This window comes from Cucumis sativus, chromosome 2, assembly GCF_000004075.3.
Source record: "Cucumis sativus cultivar 9930 chromosome 2, Cucumber_9930_V3, whole genome shotgun sequence".
NCBI lineage: Eukaryota > Viridiplantae > Streptophyta > Magnoliopsida > Cucurbitales > Cucurbitaceae > Cucumis > Cucumis sativus.
This window is the reverse complement of record NC_026656.2, coordinates 514280-538100: the sequence shown is the minus strand read 5'-3', so window position 1 is coordinate 538100 and position 23821 is coordinate 514280. Positions and strand designations below refer to the sequence as shown.

General features: G+C 32.4%; 3 protein-coding genes across 6 annotated transcripts; all 3 read right to left on the bottom strand.

The window, feature by feature from the left end:
• Positions 1 to 1772: 1772 nt before the first annotated feature.
• Positions 1773 to 7523, bottom strand: LOC101211827 (NAC domain-containing protein 75). 2 transcript variants are annotated; one of them, XM_011650321.2, is made up of 6 exons: positions 6844 to 7523; positions 6535 to 6715; positions 5305 to 5936; positions 4412 to 4666; positions 3818 to 3913; positions 1773 to 2464 (listed from the first exon to the last, which is right to left on the bottom strand). In XM_011650321.2, the coding sequence occupies exons 1-6, from the start codon at positions 6982 to 6984 to the stop codon at positions 2372 to 2374; spliced, it is 1398 nt and encodes a 465-aa protein (XP_011648623.1). In that variant the 5' UTR covers positions 6985 to 7523; the 3' UTR covers positions 1773 to 2371. The 2 variants fall into 2 exon arrangements, with proteins under 2 accessions (XP_011648623.1, XP_011648624.1); XM_011650322.2 differs by having other exon boundaries at positions 6535 to 6728; positions 6844 to 7520.
• Positions 7524 to 11779: 4256 nt separating this feature from the next.
• Positions 11780 to 17042, bottom strand: LOC101220985 (mitochondrial-processing peptidase subunit alpha). Its single transcript, XM_004140986.3, has 13 exons — positions 16886 to 17042; positions 15478 to 15714; positions 15078 to 15374; positions 14812 to 14979; positions 14554 to 14718; positions 14390 to 14476; positions 14181 to 14247; positions 13881 to 13978; positions 13696 to 13768; positions 13537 to 13607; positions 13346 to 13395; positions 12455 to 12567; positions 11780 to 12323 (listed from the first exon to the last, which is right to left on the bottom strand). The coding sequence occupies exons 1-13, from the start codon at positions 16922 to 16924 to the stop codon at positions 12271 to 12273; spliced, it is 1518 nt and encodes a 505-aa protein (XP_004141034.3). The 5' UTR covers positions 16925 to 17042; the 3' UTR covers positions 11780 to 12270.
• A 657-nt stretch (positions 17043 to 17699) lies between these two features.
• On the bottom strand, positions 17700 to 22735 carry LOC101221216 (glutathione hydrolase 3). Of its 3 annotated transcripts, none has more exons than XM_004140987.3 (8): positions 22449 to 22734; positions 20865 to 20976; positions 20140 to 20477; positions 19452 to 19970; positions 19099 to 19334; positions 18631 to 18895; positions 18281 to 18418; positions 17700 to 18202 (listed from the first exon to the last, which is right to left on the bottom strand). In XM_004140987.3, exons 2-8 carry the CDS (start codon positions 20956 to 20958, stop codon positions 17927 to 17929), a joined length of 1866 nt encoding a protein of 621 aa, XP_004141035.1. In that variant the 5' UTR covers positions 20959 to 20976; positions 22449 to 22734; the 3' UTR covers positions 17700 to 17926. The 3 variants fall into 3 exon arrangements, with proteins under 3 accessions (XP_004141035.1, XP_031736937.1, XP_011648622.1); XM_031881077.1 differs by having other exon boundaries at positions 17917 to 18202; positions 20865 to 22203; positions 22449 to 22735; XM_011650320.2 differs by having other exon boundaries at positions 17917 to 18202; positions 20865 to 20965.
• Positions 22736 to 23821: the final 1086 nt, after the last annotated feature.

Below are 23821 nucleotides of genomic sequence, written 5' to 3'. Positions count from 1 at the left end.
TGAATGATGAAGTGTGGTGACTTTCACTTTGTTATTTATGATTAGTGCTAAAATTATGTCAACTTTGTTAAGATATTTGAATGTACCTACGGATATCTCTTTCCTTACATGATTATAGTTCAAAAAATAGTATTTTTAAAATAAAATATAAATAACTTTGTTCATCAAATATATAAGGAGAAAGGAAGAGAGAGAGATTTGGAAGATGATGAGCAAACATTATATACAATAGGGTCATTTTCAAATCCAAAAGTTTATTCTTGTCACACTCTCTTTCTTTTTAATATTCATAATATCTTTGTTTCCTTTCTTTTATTCCTTTTAGAAACTAAGGATAAAAACAGCTACCAAATCACTTCCAATATTTTTATTATATAGTTTTCATGCACGTCCTCAAAATTAAAAAAAAGAACCCCAACATGCACCAACGTTACTCTCTCTCTCTCTATAAAATTACTTCAAAAATAAAAATAAAGTTGAGTACATATAATTTGGAATAGAATAAAGTAAAAAGGGAAGCTAATTAAATTAAGAGTTGTCCCAACCAACATACCAAAAAACAAGAAAATTGACATAAAGTATGAAACCCCATGTTATTATTCTTACACAAAGAAAAAAAAAAGATCCTAAAAATTTCCCCAAGCTGCAAGAAGAAAAAATCGACATCCCGAAGGGGGAGAAAACGACATAACGCCCTACCGACATGTATATGGACATAAATTTGAACTCCAAACACAAACTACAAACTACATTTTATTCATTTGGTTGGATGAGAAAGAATAAAAAGGAAAATTAAAAGCACACATTCATTGATTTCCCACATTGAGATACGTTTAAAGTTGATTTACTTTTTAAGAAAAAGAAGAAGAAAATATGCAGTTTATAACAATGACATATCATTGGCACAAACTTAGAAAAAGGGGTAAGGTTGTTGAAAAATGATAGAAATATGTAAACAAAAACTAAACTAAATGTTACAAAGATTACAAGATTAGTCTTTTGACATTGAGGTTTTGTATCTATTTTCATCTTTAATTGAAAAGTATTTGAATATATATCTCTTTAAACTTTCAATTTTGTTCAATATATAAATCCATGAATTTTCAAATTTGATTTTTTTGATCTATTGGATATATTTGTTAAAAGTTAACAAAATTAAACTATTGGGGCACAAAGATTAAAGACAAATTTATATAAAAATTGATCAATTAATTTATTTTTAATATCTCAAGAAAACTAATAAACCAAAAAAATAATTTAATGATGTATATATTAGAGCTTTCAAGAACTTACTTTAGACTAAACTAAAAACAAACAAACAACAACTTCTAATTCCTACTTTTCTTTTTTTCTTGTTTTTTTGTTTGGAAACATTACTTTACTAAACTTTTTAAAAAGATATATGTGAGTTAACTAATTTTCTTATTGTCAATTCAATTTGTTTAAGATCTCAAACTCGCACCACAAATATCGTCCTAATAAACCAAATAATATATATCCTATATAGAAGTGTGAGAAAAGAGAGAGTAATAGTACTTTATTTCATGTTACTAGGCAACTATTGGAAGATTAAAGGTTTTGAAAGAGGGAAGCATATATTTGCAGCTGCTTTCCTTTTGATAAAGAAAAAAATGAAAGTAAACAATAATAATACACTACAATATATATAAGTGTTTCTCCAAAGTTGCTTAATTATAAAGGTGAAGTTAGAAAAAAAAAAAAAAAGGTAATTCTTCCTCAACTCAAAGTGTGAGACATCTTTTGTTCATTAATTTTTTTCGAAACAATCTCTCTTTTATCTATGTAATTCCATATAAATATATATTTCCTAAGAAGAGAAGTGATAATTAATAATAATACAAGCTCAATGAGATATAGAAATGTATATAAATTTCTGTTGTACTATTTTGTGTGAAAAAAAAAAACACAAAAGCAAAACTATACAAAAAATTCAAAACAAAAAGAAAAGGGGGGAAAAAAAAGAAAGAAGAAAGAATATTAGGTGATGGAAGAAGATGATAGTGTAATGATAAGTATGATGATTTTGATGGCTCAAACACTGCATTTTTCTTGCCTCTTTGACCCTTTTTCCTTCTAAAGCTGCACCCTCTTTTTCTCCCCTTCTTTCCACCATGGACTTGGTTTCGTTTGGGTAATTTTTTTCTTTCATTTTTGTAAGAAAAAAAAAAGGTGAAATAGGATTATTTTGTTTAATTGATGGGATCTTTTTTTTTTCTTGGGAAGGAGAAGGTGTAGAGGATATATGTAATAATAATGATGAGGATGATAATGTTGTCTCTTTAATTAAGGAAGAAACTTGGGGGGTTTTTTTTGTTTTGTTTTGATTTGTGTTTTTTTTTTTTTGGTTTTATCAATGATGATTTGGGTTGTCAGGTTCAGGCCAGAAAGGAGAGTACTTCATCCATTCTGCTGCTTCTTGAGGGTTGTTTGCCATTGTTGACTCCTACAGAAAGCAAACAAAGAAAAGAAAAACACAAAACCATGCACAATATATTATATATATCTCAAAATGAAAATTAGGGTTTCCCCTTCTCACACTTTGCTTTCCTCTTTTGTATGTTTATTATTGTGTATCCAATATTTTGTTTGACACATTCATGACACCTACATCATAGACTTCAACTAAAATGGGATATATATACATTCATTCAAAAAGGAGATTGTGAGTACAAATACTCAAAACATGTGTAAACCTAATTTAACCATCATTTTGAGCTATTGAAACATCTCTATTTCTTCTAAAATTGGAGCATCAAACAAAATGGAAAGAACAAGTGTGAAAATATAATAATAGAAGGTATACTTGCCTATACACAGAAATATTCATTAGAAGCTCGATCCTATCCACTTTTCATGTGATGTTTATATGTTTATCAATCTATTGTTATTGCATTTAATAGTTAAGTAAATTTACTAATATCTATCTCTAAACAACTTGGTTAAATCATTGATTAAGATCTAATAGATGAAGGTAAATTAAATAGTTATATCAATACTTTAACAAGCTCCAACTAATTGGTTCGAAGGTAAATTAAGTATTATTAGAAGAAAAGAAATCACTCCTAATTAAGTCAAATGTTTAACCTCTCCCACCTTAAAGCTATTATTGCTTAGAACAAAGGCTACAAAGTTCAAGAAAAGTGAAAGAAGTCTCCAATTTGAACTCTAAAAACAAATCCAAAAATCAAAGAGAGAGTAGTCTTAGTTTATTTTAAAATTAAAAATTGAACAAAGTTAGAGATCCACCAAAACCCCAGAAATGGGAGAGCTTTATTGTATTTTATAAAGATATTAAACAAAAATAATTAAGCTATTAAAAAATTTGAAAACAAAAAGCTCACCTCACCCACTATGGCTCTCAAAAGTAGGAAGTTTGAGAGATTTGTATTTCAATTTATCAACTTATTTTTTTAGTAGTTTCATTCCAAATTAAATGAAGGCAGAATATATTCTCTTGTCTGGATCAGTTTTTGAGTTTTTTTGCTTTTCCTATATCATAAAATAAACACTAAAAACATAGATTCTATGGTGAAATCTATAATAAAAAGAAAGATAAAGTCCATGACTCTTTAATTCAAAATAATATACCCATTAAAGAATTTGTGTTTTTCTTTCTTTTACATAAATATTATTCCTTCCTCTAAAATCTTCTAATATATTGCAATTAATAGTAAGTTTGATTAGTCCTTGTCACGAAATCGAAAGTTTAAAATCACATTATCGAAAAGTTTAAGGACCGAACTTATAATATTTTATTTTAATTGAAAAAAAAAAGAGTGTATAAAAATGGACTTACTTCTTTGATATTAGATGAAGTGCAACCCATTATGAGTTCTTCCAAACCAGAAGCAGACCTTCCTCCTAGCTTATGATGTTGTTCTTGTTGCTGTTGCTGTAAAGAAGAAAAAAAAAATCATCATCTTAAGTGACTTTTTTTTTTAATCTTTCTTTCCCAAAGCTTATAATATTCCAAAGTGAAAAGATTTTGTACTATGCCATATCTTTGCAAATTTAGTTAACACACACCAAAGGAAATTCTCCATTTAACCCCCAATAATAATATATGTACTTTTTATATTTTCATGCCATAGAGAAAATAGAGAAAAGGTTTTATGTTTATACATAAATGGTTTTTGGTTTTTGGTTTTTGAAATTACGTGTGTAAACACTTCTTTTAGTGTTGCCTAATTTTCGTGAATGTATTTCAAATCATTATACAGTGGAACTTTTAAAACAAAAATAGAGTGAAAAGAAAAGATTGAAATTTGGTTATGAATTATTCTACGTTTTCTTAGAAAAGATGAAAAATATTGTAAAGAAAGTTTAAAAAAAGGGAAAAGTTTTCAAAAGCTAAATAGATATCAAATGAGACCATAGTTAACTAGTTTACCTGAAAGCTTTCACTTTGCAGCATTAGTGGAGAAACTCGGTATGCATCGTGGTCGAGAATGATTGAGGAATGGTGGAGAGGAGGAGGACAGATGATTGTGGAGATTGGATTTGAAGGGCGAGTGATTTGAAATGCAGTAGTCACCATTGGATGATGGTGCTGCCGTTGAAGATGGTGGTGGTGGTGGTTGCGATGATCTCCGATGTCCTCGGTCGGGGGAGCTTCTCTTGCTGTTGAAGCTTCTCCAATGCCAGACTGAGGGAAAATAGGACAAATTTAATTAACTTTCAAGCAATTCTTTTTTCTTTTTTTAAACTTTCTATATGTTGTTTTCTATTGGTATAGTTTTGTCAATTTAATGTTACTATTTGGTGGGTAAGGAAGTCTTATTTTTAGTTAGAAGACAAATTATAATGTTGCCAAAAATCTCTAAATTAACCTCCTAAAATTATGCTGCAAATGCAAGCAAAATATGAGGTATGAGAAAGCCTACATAAAAACTTTCCAAATTGATTCCTTACCTCCTTAAATTATATAATATGATGATTAAATCACATATATACTAATTTTTTGCTATACATTTATTTATTCTAATCATGCATTAATCTTCATTTTATGTTCATAAGCTTAAAAAATAAATTAAAAGAATAAAGAAGAAAAAAAGGGCTATATATATATTATTCCTTCTTTTTTACCATGAAATCTTTTGTTCCCCATAGAGAAAACTAAAATTTGAAAATTATTTGCCTAAATACATTAGAGAAAATCAAGAAGGGCAAAGAAAAGCTTTCTTAGAAGAAAAAAAAAAAGTTTAATTTCTAAAGAGAAAAAGAAAACCATTAAAAAAAATGGAAAAAGAAGATATGCATGGAATAATAAAATTAAATACAAACCTCATCAAAGGTTCTTCTGTAAGGACCAAAGCTAAAATGATCAGCTTTGAATTGTTGAATATGATCCAGTCCGGCGTATGTCGCAGCTGCAGCGATATGCGGCGGAGGACAAAGACCACCACCACCTACGGATGACATTTCGTCTCTCTGGCCAGTGGTTATTTCTCGAGAAGACGAACAACTCCCGCTCCCACTCTCCCTTCTACTACTAAGAACAAGGTTGTCACCGCTAAGCTCGGGGCTAACACCGACACTGACGGGCTTATCAGAGGAGGACCAACTGCACTGGCGAGGCTGTGTTTGATAAAAAATCTTAGAAACAACAAGCTCTCCTTCTTTCTCCTCCTCGTGTTGGCCTAAATGGTATTGGTGCATAACCCAATTGGTTTTTTCGGGTTTTCGGTTTTTGCCAAAGTTGGTGTAAAGAACAAGGATTTTTTTGCAGCCCTTTTGGCGGCCGTTGACCATAACCGGCCGGGTCTTTCCAGTCTTGTGCCACCGTGTTTCACCGCCACCACCTCCACCTTGGAAGTCGCATTCCGTTTGGATTTTTCTTCGCTTTCTTGTTCCTGTTGTGTAAGCTTTCGATGGCCTGTGGAAGAAATGTCTACTCAATCCATCTCTTGTAACTCCTACATTAAAAAAAAAAAAAAGGAAAAAATGAATTGAGAAGTTGGAACATTGTAGCTAACGACTCTATAGGATGATATATACGAGAGAAAAACTAAAAAGAAGTATTTTGATCTTGTTGAAGTACACTAATGTATATACAAACATACGTACATATATACACTAAAAATTGAGCAATATGTGGTTTAGAGTTAGATAAATTTTGAACTTGCATCCAACTGTTATTAAGATCATCGATCACGTCAAAATACTTTTCTTCAAAAGTATAGAGTGGAAATTCATTTATAAAAAGAAAGTTAATGATAAAAAAAAGTTTATGCAAAATTCCAAGTTAGTTGGCTTAGGTGCAACCATAAGGGGTTTTCCCTCAAAGTCATATCCAACTTGAAAGAAAACAAATTGTGCACTGGATACATATAAAAGCAAATTAAACTAAACATAAATATATTATCCAATCCAAAGAATGATTTCCCAATCTTTTTTTTCTAAAATTTGAATAAAAATATTCTTCTTTATCCACATTTATCATTCTCTCTAGTATGGGAAAAAGAAAGTGTTCTAATTTTATTTATTTTTTAAAGAAAAGAAAAAATAATTTACCAGGAAGCTTTTCAGGATGAGTATAACAAATCCCATCTTCACCTTCAATTGTAGGAATGAACTCATCAATCAAAGGGTGAGATTTCATGTCATGTTTAGCTTCAACTTTAGCTTCAAGATGTTCTATCAGTTCTTGATCTGTTGGGTCAAATTTCACTCCTGCTGGTAAACCTAACCAATCCTACACAAAATAACTCCAATTCCAAATTTCCAACCTAATTATACATAATACACACACAAAACAAATAAAAAGAAAATAACCATATCATATTCATAGCATAGCATAAGGTCCTGTGTTTTTTTAATTACCGGCTTCGCTTCTAGCTTGTGCCCGCACCCAGGACACTGCTTCGATCCACACTTTTGATGCTCCTCTAGTTTCGCATCGATAAGATCCGAGCTCGTTATCGACCCCAAATTGCTCTTCGTACTTGCCATACTCGTTGTCATCGTTGTTTCGATTAAAAGGAGATGAAAGATATAATATATCTGCTATCTTATTGTTGTTCTATGAACTTGGGTATAGTAAAATCTCATAACTTTGAAGGAAAAAGAGAAAACTTTTTCATAACCCACTTACTAAAATTGAATTCTTAGAAGTGGGTTTTGTTTAGAAATGAGAAATTAGAAGAGAAGTAGAACAAGTTTCGATTCTTTTTTCACCCCCACGAGAAAGATCTTCAGAGAAGAGCCCTAAAGAAAAGAAATAAAGAGAGAAAAAAAAGGAAAAAGAAGAAACTGTCGATGTGGGTTTTGAGAGATATAAAACTTATTGCTTTAACAAGAGAGAAGAATTGAAAAAAAATAATAAGAAGAATTTTGCTGTCTTAACTTTAACTGAAGAAACAAAGAGAAAAAGAGGGGAAAAAGGAAAAGGTAAGGACTGAAAACCTAGAGAGGAAACCTTTAGAAGAAGAAGAAGAAGGAGAAGGAGAAGAAGAAGAAGAAGAAGAAGAAGAAGAAGAAGAAGAAGAAGAAGAGGGATATAGAAAATGATATATATGATAATACAAAGTATAAAATATAAAATATGAAATATATTATTGTATGGGGTTAATTTGTGGGGAAAAGGAAAAACCAAAGAGGGAGAGGGAGGGAGAGAGAGGGAGAGAGAGAGAGAGAGAAGAAGAAGAAGAAGAAACCAAGTTGATTTTTTTGTAATAAAGGTCTTAAGAGTGTCTGTTGGTTTGTTTCTTTTGTGTGTTTGAACAATTGACTGACTAAATTAAAAAAGCAAAAGCCAAACCAACAACAAAATGCTCTTCTTTCTTACCCTCTCTCTTAGGCCCAATTCCTAAAGTTACTAATTAATTTCATATATTATATTATATATCTATATATATATATATAAATAAATATATATAGTTTTGTTTTAGCCCACACCCTTCTCTCCATTTTCACACACACATTGTTAAAATTAGGAAAAGTTCAGTCTATGTTTGTGTTTATCAAGTTAGATTATTCTTGATTTTGTGTCTTATATGTGAAATTTTGATAAAATATAAAAAACGTAGGTGTCTCCCATCATAAAAGTTCAAGAAAGTTATGAGTTTCAAATTAAACACCATAAAAGAAGTTGTTTTTTTATTTTAAATTATTCTAGTTAGAAATACTTTAAGCTAGCTTAGAGGTTCTTACGCTTTCGAGAGAGTGTTCTTTTGCAATTAGGATCAAGAAAATAATTATTTTGTGTGATCATAACAATTTATTTTTAAAGATTTTCAATATTAGTTATTGTTTTCTTTCAATTTCTATGAAATTTTTCTGCTTATATGTAGATGGGTTTTTCCAACAATATATAATAGATGCAAACCAACTTAAACACAACACCATTTGTTTAAGTACTATACATTTGATTGCCTTCAAGTTCTAACTAAAACATGGATGTATCAATCTATTTGAGATATTCTAGTGTATTGATTATTAATTCCACGCTTTCTTTAGTTTCTTGTTAATAAATGTCGTACTAAAAACGTGAAAATAATTGAAATAAATATAAAATTGGAAGCTAAAAAAAAGAAAAGAATTGAACCTTTTATGTTTGATTTGAAGGGTAGAAAATATGCATTTATAAATCTAAAAGAAAAAATTGGAGAAGACGATAAAAACAACCTACTACCAACTTGAAGTGAATAAGCTTAAGACTATCACTATTACAATAACGTGGCAAAGCCTTTGAGTACAAACTCATATTCTAATGCTAAAATCTTTTTTCTCTTTTTTCCCTTTTTATAGAGTACAAACACCTATTATTATTATTATTGTTTGAATAAATTACAAAATCACATCTAAATTACACTAACTATGAATGACATGTAATTATACCTTCAAACTTTCATTTTGTAAAATGTTTACTCTCAAATTGATATGTGTGTTAAAATTAGACTCTCAAACTTTTTTTTATATTTTTTGAATTTTGTTCTTTTTTTTTTGTTTGCATGACAGTTTCACTTTGGGAAGGCTAAATATATATATTCATGTGGGAAATGGAAGAGAGAAAGAGAAAGAGTCACATGGGTATTGAGCTAAGGTGGTGCTCATTATGCCTTTTTTTTAGCTATGAATGAATGTTATAAAAGAGAGAGAGAGAGAGAGAGAGATTAAGAAGAAAGGTTGCTTGATAAGCAAGGCAATTGAGCAGTATACTCTTGATGGACCACCCCCACCACCCCCCACCCCCTTTTTAATTCAATCTAATTAACATCTTCTTTTTAATTAATCCCATAAATTCTTTCAATCTCTTTCTCTTTTATCTTTATTAAGATTTTTTGGACTTAGAAGAAGAAGAAAAAAAAAGCATAGCGAAAAGAAAGAAAAAGTCTGTCATGTGATACACTAACTGTACAATCTAGAAGACACTGCATAAAACTGAGATACGATGTGTCAATACACAGCTATCTTCACTTTATTCATAACCAATCTAAAAGAGTATAAGTTAATTAGTGTATGTCTAACTAATGTTTAGCTATGCATATACTGATCACTTTGTTGGTAACGGAGAAGAGGGTTGGGGAGGAAGGGGTTTTGAACTTTTGAGGGAAAACTGTGGACAGGGAAAAGGGAGTGGAGCCCAGAAGGGGTATGACGTGGTCGAGAAATGGGGAAAACTTGAGGCCCACAAAAGCAAATAGAAAAGATGATGGTTAGTCTTTCACGTTTATAACATACTTCCTTTGATGAGTCAAGAAGCAAATCATTATGAAGCTTCTTAAATGATGTCTTCTCCAACTGATTTCTGCCCATGCTTGCTCATTTTGTCTCACAACTCTTTTCTTTTCTTTTCTTTTCTTTTTTCCCTTTCATTAATGAAGAAAATATCACTCTTATATTACTTGTATCTTCTTAATTGCTTTAGTTTACTAAACACTATACCACTGAAAACCCATTACTTAGCTTCAAAATTACTGTTTGTTTGTTTGTTATGTTCTTTAGAAAAGGAGCTAATAGCCATAATGTGGAAGGAATTGTTCTTGGGAACTATAAATGTATTACATAAGAGATAAAAAGGAAAAGATGGAAGTTCCTATAACATATGTTAGCTACGTGTCAAGCTTTTGTAAAAGTAACTAGAATATAAATTATCGGTGTCGAGTAACTATGATTTAGAATTAAATACGTCCAAGTTTGAGTTAAGATGGTTAAGATTGTTATTTTGTCTAACATTGTTCTCTTTTTAACTTGCTAATAAAGTTTTGCAACTTAGGGTAAACTACCTTTTGGTAGAAGGGTAGAAAGATTTTCTTTTCCATTTAGAGGTGGGTTAACGAGCCTCAATTTCTTAATGAGAATCTAACAAGCTACAAAATTATTTCACTCATTTCATACAAATTTAATCTTATCTTTGACTATCTTTCTATTGTTTCCCATTAAAATGAAAGCAAAACATAACTAACTACAATTCTTTTAACTACAATTCTTTTTATTTGTTGAGATGTATACGGAGATAATTTTGTCGATGAAATATTTTTGTTTGTGAAAACAAATCAATATATAAGATCTTTTTTGTCAAGAAAAAGGGTATAAAAGAAGACAAATGTAAAGCTAAAGCGCCTGCACGTTACAACTAGCATACAACCTAAAGTCGAAAAAAGGTTTCAATCTCCCTATTCATATATGTTGGGTAACAAAATAACCATATCGAGCTTTATTTCTTTTTACGCCATAATTAGTTCATGAATTTGATTTCCTTACTTTTATAATAAATGGATCCATTTCGCTTATCTAACTAAGAAAATCACATCAAAACTAATATGGTCACACATCAATCTTGTACCCACATACAACTACATATATATATATATATGACATCAATATGGTGCACACAATGTTCCATTCTAATCAGATATCTAAAGTATATATAACAGAAATAAATATATTTATATAAAATATGAAGTAGAAAGACAAAACGAGAACATGTGGGGACAAGGAATAATAAATTTAAACAAAATAAAAATGAATAGAAACCAAGAACTCTATCTTTAAACATGAATTACCAGAAATGAGCAAAATAGTATATATTCTGTCTAAAGATCTAAATGGATGATACCCTATTCATATATGGCTAGTCACATTATCCATTTATGGTTGACATTGACTAATCAAGAAATGGACCCACAAAACATTGGCTTTCTCACACCAGGCATATATACTTTCTTAACTATTTTCTCATTGGGATGTGAATCTAATAATTTTAATATGACTTATACACAGTTCTATATATGTGTGTGTGTATACATAATACATACACACAACATGAATATACATTATACATTCACTTGTAGTAATAGCAAAAGGGAAAGGTTCTAAAAGGGGAGTTTCTAAAGAACCTAAGATCAAAATGATGGCTATGAAAAATATATTATTAAGGCAAAGTTAACAAATAATTAGTGTTGATACTACTGACTGACATCAGAAGAAAATGAATCAAGGAATATGAAGAATAATAATATTTTGAAGATTTCAATTATACATGAATTATATCTGTCATCTTGAAATTAATATTTGGAGCATCTTTTAAGAAGAAATATACAATTTTTTTTCAAGTGATTCGTACAGTACCTTTTAGGAGAATAATACCTCGTATGTATGTATCCAACCAATCCTTTAGTAGAGATCTGAGTAACTGAAAAACTAGAAAAAGAAAAGAAAAGGAAAAGGAAGAAAAGCTCTGAATAACGAATAAACGATGCACTAAACTAAACTAAAATCTTCTGCCACAAAGTTGCTATTTCTCTAAAGTTAGTTGTGTCTAAAAGCATATCTAAAATTGACCATTCAAACTAACAAAGTAAGGTCCCCAGCTTACTCTTACAATATATCTTTAAAAGAACTGTTGTAATCTAAAAATGCTTAAAATCACAAGCATGTGTTTCAAGTAGCACTTTATTATTAAAGATTAAAAGAAAAAAAAAAAAACTCAGATTGTTGCTCAGAGGCCTCGCAAATTGCAATGTTCCAAAATACAAACATTCTGAAATTGCTTTCAGAACATGAACGTTCTTCAAGATGGAACTGTTAGCTGAAGAATACTTTACTATTAGATAGATGGAACAAAACATACCATCAAATAGAGATCCGGTATTGACAAAAAGGGCTTGCTCAATTTTACCAATTATTGAGATAAACTGGATCTTTATACTTTGTCTTTTTTTCAGAAGACAGTGTACAAGGCTTGAAGATAGCAATTTCTATCTTCCGTCTGGGGACTAATTTGATTCGTTCATAGGAAAAGAACGATCACTTTGACTTAAACTTGCTGCTGACAGAATCATAGCTTGGAACATGAATAACTGCAGAACAACAATAAATAAAGAAATAATTAAATAGAGAAAGCTAATAAGAGAGCTCTTTTTTTTTTTTTCGGTAGGAATCAAGATAAACAGATATATATCATGAGGATCTCGTTGAGCATGATAAATACCATCGCCATATGAGGCCATTGTCAATGGAGATGAGAGAAGTTTTTGTGCAATTGAAGCTACACTGTCCAGAGTTACTTCGTCCACAGCTTTCAAGAAATGTTCCACAGGTTTCCTGGATAATGTGGCACACATTATATATTTAAGATATAACACACGGTCATTAAAAATCAGCATGAGTAGCCTTGAAGATAGATCACTATTGTAAGTCTCGCCTAAAATATAGAACATAACTAATTCACATTATATTTGTAACCTCTAATAGCCCTCAAGAAAAAAACAACCTTAACTATGACCAGATTCTGTGTAGTATTGCCTTTAATCGGCCTAAACCTAAAGGGTAAGAATGTGCAGTTTTTCAAAGCATTATCCGGCACATGCCGAGGCACTTCACCTTGAAAAGGCAAGCTCACAAAAGAAGGCTCATACCTGTTGTGAAGCCTCAAAGCTCAAAGCCCTCCCTTTGATTTTTTAAAAATAGTAATAATTAGATTATTCACTCCCATGTTATTTATTAACTAAAAAATTCGAATTTACCAAGTCTAAATGCAGAATTCTTTGTGTTTCGGGCTTTGTTTTTCATACTTCCACTTCAACTAGTTTTCTCTTCTTTATGTAGTACTTTGTCTTGAGCCCTAGAGACTATTGCGCTTTGTTGCACCTTGTGCATTAAAAGACACTAAGAAGGTGACGTGATATATATAATTTGGAAAATGTGAACAATTGACCATGGAACAGAAAGTTTAATGAGTAATAACAGCATAACGACATCCTAATAAATTTTAAATCTTTCAAATAGATTTCATTTCACCCTCCAAGAACAAGAGGAAAGCATTTAGAAAGGCTGGTCATCATGGTGAATGCAGAGTACAATAAAATGATTCAGACCATACCGTTCACCGTATGTCAAAACTTGTCGGGCTATGTCCTCTGACGCAACCACCTACAAATATTCCACAATCAGCAGACGTATTCTAAAGAAATTAACATTTTCAAAAGCATGATGCTATTTTATTTTTCTTTTCCAACAACCTAACATCGAGGTCTGGTAAGGCAACGAGAATCAAAACATAATAATGTATACCCTGGATTCCAAATTCATTAGCACAGCTGACTTTGTTGACTGTTTTGCACGGTCTAGCTGCACTTGTTGAACTGTAAACAAAAGAAACATTATCCATGATCAAGTTAGATATAATGGTTCCTCTGGAAATGTTGGAAAAGAGAATGCATCATGATTGACCTTTTCCAGGAGTTGCAATAGCTAACAGTTCACTAGCTGCAATATCAAAGGCTTTTGGAACGAAATCAGAACCCTACAATTAGAGTAGATGTTTATAAAGGGATAAATAAGAACTCTATTATCAAGATCAGCATAGAGGATTGGCATTATGGTAAGTTAACAGAAGATTTAAAGAGAAACATTACAGTAGTTCCTTTGATGCCAAATAAGCCACTATTGTTGTAAATACTGCTGAATGCTGAAATCGACTGGACCTGTGGATACTCATTTAACACCTGAAGATCTGCTCACCACATCAACAAATACGTAGAAGTTAATGCTTCAACAAAACACGTGGGCAAACTAAAATTGGACTGGATTGGATTGGATTGTATGGGTAAATTAAAAATGGATCTCCTCCCTTCAAACCTCCCACACAAAAACAAACATACAAAATAAGGATCTCAGGTACATGGACATCAAAGTCAAAGAAATTTAGGACTTACACAGCCGAGAGTACATCCCCTTTCCAGGTCCACCAGCTGAGAAGGACCCTCCACCTCCCAGTAGCATCTAGGAGATGAGATATATCATTCTTTTTTACTTTTCACAGTGATAAAGTGAAAAATGGACTGAACTAGAGGGAGTGTGTGCATGATCTAAACCAAAGTGTCATGAAAACCACTTAACCATAAAAGATATTCATTGTTAAGACCTGAAGAACAGTTAAAGCCATAGCATCTTTCTCCTTACGCCAACCACCTGGGAGTTCAAAGGCAAGAGCAAAATGTGTTCTCCCATCCTGAAAGAGTACAATTGACAAATGATGCCTGGAAATGAAGACTGGATGCTACAATATAAAATATGGATGATACACACCCCAGAATCTCCTTGATGACGATAATCACCCCCATTGTACACTGATTTTGGCTCCTGATGAGGAACACTTGGAAGGTCAGATAGAAGTGGTTCAGCAATAGATAAGAGTTCCTCATGTTCAACACCAGATGCTGCAAGTACTATGCGTGATGCAGTATAATTTTCCTGAAGGAAGAAGCATGACCAATAAATAATTAACATTATTAAAAAATTAATTGTAAAAATAAACATGATAATATAAGCTCCCATTCAACTTACAGAAACAAAATTCTCCAAAATTGTACCACTCAAACTATGTATAGCAGACTCAGGAGCTACAAGAGAATTTGCCAACGCACCAGAGTAACCAGCAGCATGGATGGCTTCCAGAAGTAACCCATGGGGATTGTTGGAAGCTTCAATAATCTCATCTTTTACCCTTGAAAGCTGTTAACACAAGCTTCGATCTCTCAGTGAGTCAGTAAGTAGGAAATTTGTGGCGCAAGGTATTAATGATATTCATAGTGAAAGAAATCCTAGGAGACCTGTTCATTGACCTCCCAGTCAAGAAAAACAGGATTCCTGACACAGTCAACAAGCAGCTCCACTATTTCAGGGACATATGACTTCAAAGCATTGAAGGTGTAGCCCATCTGCTCTCTTGCAGCTGAGGCGAGCACATTTCCACCAATTGCCTCTACCTCACGCACAACACGTAGGTGACTGCGATTACTTGTGGTTTTGAAGGCCATGCGTTCTAGCAGATGGGTAGAACCAAAAGTTTCTGGAGTCTCATAACTTGAACCACAATCAACATATAGGCCTATTGATGCGACAGGATCCTGCATTAAACAAATAAGAATACAGTTTCCCCTTCGTAAAAGGAACACGAGCAAGACAATTACAGAAAACTAGTATATATATTCATATGGCATCTCGTCTTACCGGTGATGTTTCTGATGCTACTTTTACACCATTTGGCAGACTTGTGATCTTGGTCTTACCAGGTTCGACATAATCTGGTAATGGAGGCGGAAGGGTCACATCCGACAGGGGAAAGTCTAGTGGGGGTAATGCAGAACGGTCTCCAAGCAACCAGCCAAAGAGACCCCCAGAAGATTTTTGCTTTGAGGCAACAGCACTAGAGCTTGCAAATCTGCATACCCCATTGTTTGCATGCCCCTGAGTAATGATCCGCAAGCAAAATTATCATCATTATCCATCAGAGCATATGATTCCCGATGTCTTATGCAGATTGTTTACATATATTTTAAGGAAGTCATATTCGGAAGATTTGAACCGCTTGAAGAATTGAATTTGATGCCTTCTATCATGTTAGACTGAAAACTAAAATCACAAGCGCGTCTCTGCAAAGGTTTTATACCATGCAAACTGCTCGGAAGGTTATCAACTTATAACTATCGTAAAATATGTATCCATTAACTTAATCAATGACAAAGACAGGTGTTTTATACTATTATTACCGACCAGCCATACAGAATGAGCCAATAGAAAAGAACTAATACCTCGTGTGGTGACTAATTTATCCCTAATTTTTTATTTTAAAAAATTAAGCTTATAAACACAACTTTTATTTTTACCCTTATACTCAATAATTTGAAAATGGATTATTCCAAAATGAAATAAATAAAGGGGAATTTTTAAGAATTGTAGATTTTGCAAAATATTAATTTACTTTGCTACTTTTGAAAATGCCCCATAAATGAATGAATAAATAAATAAATATATATATATACCAAAGATGCAGTCAATACAGCCAGAATCATACCTACAACCCAAGTCAATTCACAAGGGGAAGTTGGAATAGCAGATTGTTATTCGCTTTCTACCAATATTTTCAACAAGAAAAACCAGCAAATATTTGAAAACCAGAAGAAAAAAAAAAGTCTGCTTTTCGACCGAAATTTGGGAGTAAACAAGCATAAATTTCAAAAACATTAAATTAAAAACACAATGGTTATCAATCGGGCCAAAATAATTCAAATTAGATCCTAACTTATTGACACTCAATAACCAGTCAGTTCAATATACAGATCATATGACTTCGACGATATCAATTTTCCCCACAGAGACTTCAAACACTCACTTCCACCTCCAATTCAGTGTATTTCTAATCAAAACTCAACGAAACAAACCGTAAATTACAAAATGGAGTTCGAAAAGGCAGAAAAAACATCCAGAGCAACGAATTCAGATCCATTTATAAAAAAATCACAAGTAAAAACCAAATCATCGGAAACAATCACAAACGAAAGACCGGTTGCGTTGTGTGAGAACAAAATGCAAATAAGATAATCAAAGAGGTGAAAAGGGGAGGATCAGGTTTAGTTACCTTAAGAGACGTGATTCGTGAAGCTGCAGCTCTATACATGATGATCCAACAACGATCTCTTCAGTCTTCAAAGCGCTTTGGCAATTGAGCGTCAAATTAGCCTTTATGCCTCAAGTTTTGGAAGAAGTCGCACAAATCAGGAAAGGTCTATTGTACGATCAGATTTGTAGCAACGTTTCACAGAATGACTTTGCCACGTCGTTATTATGATTCGAAATTCCTCAAAACTATATTTCAATAAAAATTGGTTTTAAAAAATCACTTTTTAATTAACTTTGCTTTCTAATAATTTAGTCAATTCCTTATTTTAAAAATTAGAATAATTTAGTTTTGTTATAGAAATTAGTAAAGAGACTAAATAATATTTTATAAATAAATCCATAAACTAATTAGAGACACAAAATAGAAGGTAAAAACTACATGGTAGAGACTAAATTAATACATACTTAAGTTTATATACTAAATTAAAAAACTTTAATTACTTGCAATAATCTCCCTCCTTAAATACATCCATCAAAAAGACTAAACTACTGTTTGAGTAATAAGTTGAAAATGACTATATCTTAATTTTTTATAATTAATGTTTGAATTGAAAATTAATAATTATTATTATTATTTAAAATATTTTATAATTTTAAAAACTCTTGATTCTTTTTTTACCAATTTTTTTCTCGAGTTCATTTCTATATACGCTTGAGTAGGAAATTATGATAACTTTGTAGAGCAATCGGTCCATGCAATTTAAGATTGAGGTCATGCCGATGAAATTTGTTTTTCCAACATAATATAGGTCATTAAGTGAAGAAAAGAGAGATATGGCCAACTTACCCCAATGCTTCTATTACTTCTATTATTGTGTGAACTAAGAAACATTTACATGGTTAAATTAAGTCAATGTACAAAAGGAGGCAACATGTTGTGAGAAGAGATATGGGAATCAATTCTTTTCCATCTACTAAGCTAAGAGCCATTTCAAACTAACTTTCGAAATGCTTTAAAACACTTTTGCAAACACTTGCAAAGTCATTTTCAACACATATCCTAAACAACTGCAGGATTTCCGTTCTTTCTAGGGTCACAGACAGCTGTAAGAACACCAAAATTATTTTGGTTGTTGGATAGCTTTCCACCCTTTCGACCTATGTCAATGGCATCTTCGAAGTTTTGAACTACAAGTTGAACAATGGCTCCTGCTCCATCCATAGCTACCACTTCATGACCTCTGTCTTCCAAGAATTGCTTCTCTTTAGCCGAAAATTCGACGTAATCACCATTTATGCACGTCAAATTTTCATATTTCACTACATTTGGCATCAACTGCAGAGACAACACAAGCTATGCATTACAATGTCAATGGTTTGTGATGATAAATTGTCTCCAAACTGAGTAACAAACCTGATGGTACACTCTTGACCTTTCAACTGCTGAGAAAGGTTGGAATCCCAAGGAAAAATAATTAAGGAAAACCTGAATCACTGCAGGAACTATCTTCATACCACCACTACCTCCCATTACCGCAATCAATCGATCATCCTATGAATAACAAACAACATTTCTAAAGATAATTATTGCCATTCGAAATCAAATCAATCTCGCCATTATAGAGAAGAGTTAAAGAACATATATTAAGGATTAGTATTATATCATAGATATAATCTATTTACAACAGAGCCTGATTTAATGTGGACTAATAGAGCAAGAAGAAGATGATCCAAATCAACCAAAGACGTAAATGGAAGTTGTACCTTTGTGACAATAATAGGAGTCATGGAAGAGAGGGGCCTTTTGTTTGGTTGGATAAAATTTGTTGGAGCTGGAGGGAGTTTATCAGGAGATATATTTGTGGATATAGAAAAGTCCCCCATCTGGTTGTTAAGAACAATACCAGTAGAGGGTGAGAGAACGCCTGCCCCTAAGTGCCCATTTACGGTTGTTGTCAAAGATACCGCATTTCTCTCTGCATCCACAATGCAAAAATGACTGGTTCCATGATCTCTTAACTGACTCCACCTAGTAATAGAAAACAACAAGTTTGTGTCATGAATTTGTATGCAAAAACAAGTAAAATTAGCTGACACTGAGCATAACTATGAAGTTAAGGCATCAGCAACCTCTTTTGCAAGTCAAAGGAACTCCCACAAATGTAACATTAGATTCTTCAAAAATTAAAAGACAGAAAGGTGGAACAAGCATGTTTTCCCTTTCATCCACACCTGTATAGATAGTAATCTGGAGGAAAAGTAGTATTGTCAACTATTTTTTCTTGAATTTTCTTTGCAAATGATAGACTAAGCATGTTGGAGACGGCATTGTTAATGTTGGAAAACCGAGGATCCCCCAAGTTCATCCGTTCAGCATACATGTGTTTCAATGCTTCAATTAGGCGATGTACGCCGATATTTCCTTTAGTAGCATCAGGGTCATTATAGCTCTTAAAGATGTTCATGACCTGTTTCCCAAGATTGAACGAACGTTCAAGAATAGATTCTGAAATCATTATCACTCAAATAAAGGACATTCAATCCAAACACAAAAGTTTTACAGGGGAGGTAAAGAGAAACAAAACCATAGCAAGTCCAAGTGTTCCACTTGAAGGAGGTGGCATGCCATGCACTGTGTAGCCCATGGCTTCAATGGTCATTGCTTCTGTTATTTCAACCGTGTAGTTCCTTAAATCCTCCATGGTTAAAATGCCACCAACTGCTTTCACATCCTTCACCAACTTCTCTCCAATGACTCCATTATAGAAGGCTTGTGGCCCCTGATTTGCCACAGTTTCTAAGCTCTTGCCTAGTTCAACATTGTAGCAAGTGTCACCTACTTGTAATATGTTTCCATTTGGTGCGAAAACCTGTCTCAACCCAGGATCATGTAGTATCATCTCGGTAGAAGAAACTAAGGATTTTCCTAGATAAGGAGAAATCACAAATCCACCCTTGGCAAGCCTTATAGCAGGTTCAAATAAAGACTTCCAAGCCAAACGACCATATCTCAACCAAGCTTCATGAAGGCCAGCTATCTCTCCAGGGACTGCAATTGATAGTGGCCCAATATCTTTGGCTGTCAAATTGGCTTCATACATATCCTGCATATTGCCAAAGAGAAATATCATACAATTTTTCACTCTCCTTTTTCCATTGGACAGAACCCTCCACCTTCATCTTTTACACACAGTACTACTTTTGACTATTTGAACCAAAAGTGTTGGAGGCCAAAAGAAATCCATCTGTTTTATCAAAAGAGAGATTTTGAACCTGAGATGCAGCCAAGGGTGCAGTCTCCCTGAAATCAATAGCTATGGATTGCAAAGTTGACGCAGATCGCACGACCATAAAACCACCACCTCCTATCCCGCTCCACATTGAACACACCACACCAAGACACAATGCAGTTGCAACTGCAGCATCAACGGCATGCCCTCCCTGCCTAAGCACTGATGCTCCAATTTCCGAGCAACGACCATCATCAGCAGCAACAACTCCCTTGTCTGACTCAACAATTTCAGAATTATTGATACGTATTCCATCAGAGTGCTTGTTTTCCTCGTTAAATACTGAACCATTTAATGAAACTCCAAGGATATGACCAACAACTACAAAATGGAAATCAAACAAGTCCGAATCAATCACAAATATTCAGGCAATAAGAACCAATTAAATCTGAAGTAAAGACTAAAGAGGCAGGTAGATAAGCTCATCTTCCAGTCAAATTTGGCAACACCAAAGCATATTTCCAGTCAACTGGCGAAATCATTCAAACAGAGATTTTTTTTTGTTTTTTAATGCATTCAAACAGAGAATCAAAGTCGAAATCATCACTAAAAAAAACTCCGAAATATGTACAATAAGACTCAAAATCATTGGTTTGCTAAAACAACTCAGTTACCCACAGATGAGAATTCTTCGGCCCTTGATTTGTGAGAAACCCAAAAGTTAAGAAAAATAAATGAACAAACAAATGTGATGATAAGTTGAACTACCTGTGATGGCAAGTATTCCGAGTGGCAGAAAAATCAATCCTCTACAACACCGTTTGTCCACTGATTCACGACGGCGAAGTAATGGAGAATCCATAGTTTATCTACAAATACTCTTGATCGATATTGAAAATTTATAGATGAATTGCAAATATCGATGAATCACAAATATTATATCAAATTGCTTCGAATTTTTAGTTACAAAAATGCAAAACAAGTTACATATTAGATACCTCAATCATTCATTAATACAAGTCCAAAACAGAAGTACAAGGAAAACCATCAGAACATAGTTACTGATTTTCCTCGGGGAAAAAAAAAGGATACACCAATGAACTTTTTATTTCTCTTTCTTTTCTGAGTTCTACAGATTCCAACCTCTAATTTTGTCGACATTATGACATCTTATTTGATATTATTATGACATCTTATTTGATGCATGGTATTAAATTTTTGTCAACATTTAAATCGGTTGTTCACACTTATACATATGTGATGAAAATTTATACTTTCTATTATATCGTTGCGAAACACAATGAATCATGATTTCTTTAAAAAAAAAAAAAAAAACAGCAACAACAAAACTGTGGTTGATGTGAGTATAAGTAATAAACATTTGAAAAGTCATATGTCAAGAAGCTATCAAGTCCTGTGTTGGAAAGCAAAAGATCTTGAAAGGACGAGCAAGATTCGGGGCTCGGTCCTTTGATTCATTCTTCTGAGAGAAGCGTTGACATTGAAAAGAAGTGGTTGGGGATGACCGATGGCTGTTAAAAAGGCTCGAATGGAGGAAAATGACTTAAAAGAATATTGAAGATTTAGTTACTTTAGAGGCAGAGGCTGATTTTCAGGCGACCGAAGTCCATGAATCTCCCTAGTTGGAATGCTCGGGGTTTGGAGAGCCTTCGAGCATTCAGAGCCGTAAGTGATTTGATCCGTTCCAAAAATTCCAGTATTATGTTTTTCTCGACAAAAAGCGGAGAGGAAGTCGCTAATCAGATCAAGATCATGGGTAATTTTCGTGGTTTCTTTAAGTCAAAATGGTTCCATAAAAAGGCACCTTTAAGAAAGGAACAATACGAAACAAAGAGACGACAGATGCAAACGGTTAATGATTCGAGGATCCTTTTATCTTGAAAAGAACTTTTATTGACTATTCTTCTCCCTTCTTCTTGCCCAAGTTGTGATAATACTGGAGCTGTTAATGAGAGTATCTCCCCAAAAGCTGATGCTATAATGGATTCTATGCTCTTTTCTCCCAATGTGAGCAGTGAGCACTGACAGATCCCATTTTTTTTTATAGTAGTACCCTCCAAGTAATAGAAATTCGGAGGAGGACCAACTGGAGTACATGAAACTAAGATAAGAAGCCTGCTTACAGAGTGAAAAAACAGCTGATACAAGCTGTTTCTTCAAACAAATACTCTAGACTCTGGAAAAGAAAAATAACAATTTTCTATAGAAAGAGATGCTTTCTATCTTGTAATGAAAATCTGTTTACTGATGCATGGGTAGCTCTAAATTCAGATGGTAATCAAAATGAAATCAAGCAGAAAGAATCAAATTCACAATTGATAGGGGGGTTACCTTAGCTTCACCAACTGCTTCAAGTTGGAGTCAGTGGAGGATTAGAGATTAATATCTGGAGCTCATAAAAGTTGTGGGAATCTTGAAAGGGGAAGCTGTAAATGAGATGAAAATTTCTATGGATTCTTCTGTACCTGAAGTTTTAACGATATGGGTTGGGACCTGATTGGTTCAAAGTGGAGAGATAATCAACATCATCTTCACGTCTGATGATTGGTTTTGCTTTTTGTATTTCTGGGCGGTGGCTGTTAGACTATAATTTTAAACTTATGAAACTGTTTTAGTTACGGTTTGAAAAATCAAGATAGAAAAATAATAATAATAATAACAACCATATAAACAAAATATTTATTACACGTGGATCATGATGTAACATTTATTAAATAATATTGGAAGAAAGTCCCACCCACTTTTGAAGAAAATGTGTATTTTACGCTACTAAAATTAATTATTGTAAATAAAAAATTAAAATCTACCTACAATCAAATTTTATTAAAAGTAGAGTTATAACAAAATTTTGGATTCTATCGCTAATAGTTTTCTATCACTCTAGCATATCAATATCCATTAGTGATATAATTTGCTATAGCTTGTAAATATTTTGTACAATCTACTATTTTTTAAAAAATCTCAATAAAACTATTTATTATTTTAATTTTGTTGATTAGTTGATTTTTCAATAAGAAGAAACCAAATTCTTTTTGAAATTTTCAAATATTATACAAACAAGATAAATTAAAATATTTACTAAATTATAAAAAAGTATTAGATTTTATCAATCATAGACGTTGATAGATTTCTATGATTTTATTAGAATCTGAAAAATTTTGTTATATGTTGTAATACTATTTTTGACAAATTCTCTTATAACAAAGTAAATTTAAATAGTTACAAAATTTCAAATCTTAGAGATGATTAACACTAACTTTTGTGAATGTTTTCCGCTGACATTAATAAATATAATGTTTATTATTGTTAGAATTCCAAATTTTACTACCGTTTTTAAATATTTTCAAAAGGTAATGATTTTTTTAATTTATCTAATTGGATTGGTTATATATATATATGCGCATTTTTTTTTTTTTTTTTTTGTTTAGTGGGCCCTTTCTCATGTATTTTAGGCAATAATGTCACAATTTAATAAGCAAAATGGTATTGGTAAGTTCAAGAAGGATAGCAATTCATAGGGGAAAATGAATTGTCCAAGAATCATCAAAACTATATATGACAAAAATTCATCTTTCTTCTTATGGATTGTCTTATTATTATTATTATTATTACTAATGCATAAAATTTTTGTATAATTTGTCATTTTGTATCAAATTTTGCTTTACAATTATAGTTACCAAAACCTAACCTAAGTTAACATATTA

Bases quoted from the DNA above. Each gene is read 5' to 3' on its own strand.
- LOC101211827 (XM_011650321.2), bottom strand. From the start codon at position 6,984: ATGACAACGAGTATGGCAAGTACGAAGAGCAATTTGGGGTCGATAACG. The intron at 5,937-6,534 runs GTAAATTATTTT...TTTTTAATGTAG, and splicing joins TCATCCTGAAAAGCTTCCTG to GAGTTACAAGAGATGGATTG. The intron at 4,667-5,304 runs GTTTGTATTTAA...ATTTTCCCTCAG, and splicing joins ACAGAAGAACCTTTGATGAG to TCTGGCATTGGAGAAGCTTC.
- LOC101220985 (XM_004140986.3), bottom strand. From the start codon at position 16,924: ATGTATAGAGCTGCAGCTTCACGAATCACGTCTCTTAAG. The intron at 14,477-14,553 runs GTGTGTATCATC...GTACTCTTTCAG, and splicing joins GTCATCAAGGAGATTCTGGG to GATGGGAGAACACATTTTGC. The intron at 13,608-13,695 runs GTCAATCATGAT...TTTTGTTTACAG, and splicing joins TATTGCAACTCCTGGAAAAG to TTCAACAAGTGCAGCTAGAC.
- LOC101221216 (XM_031881077.1), bottom strand. From the start codon at position 20,958: ATGGATTCTCCATTACTTCGCCGTCGTGAATCAGTGGACAAACGGTGT. The intron at 19,971-20,139 runs GTTCAAAATCTC...GGCAATATGCAG, and splicing joins CACCCTTGGCTGCATCTCAG to GATATGTATGAAGCCAATTT. The intron at 18,419-18,630 runs GTACAACTTCCA...TGTTATTCATAG, and splicing joins CTCCTATTATTGTCACAAAG to GATGATCGATTGATTGCGGT.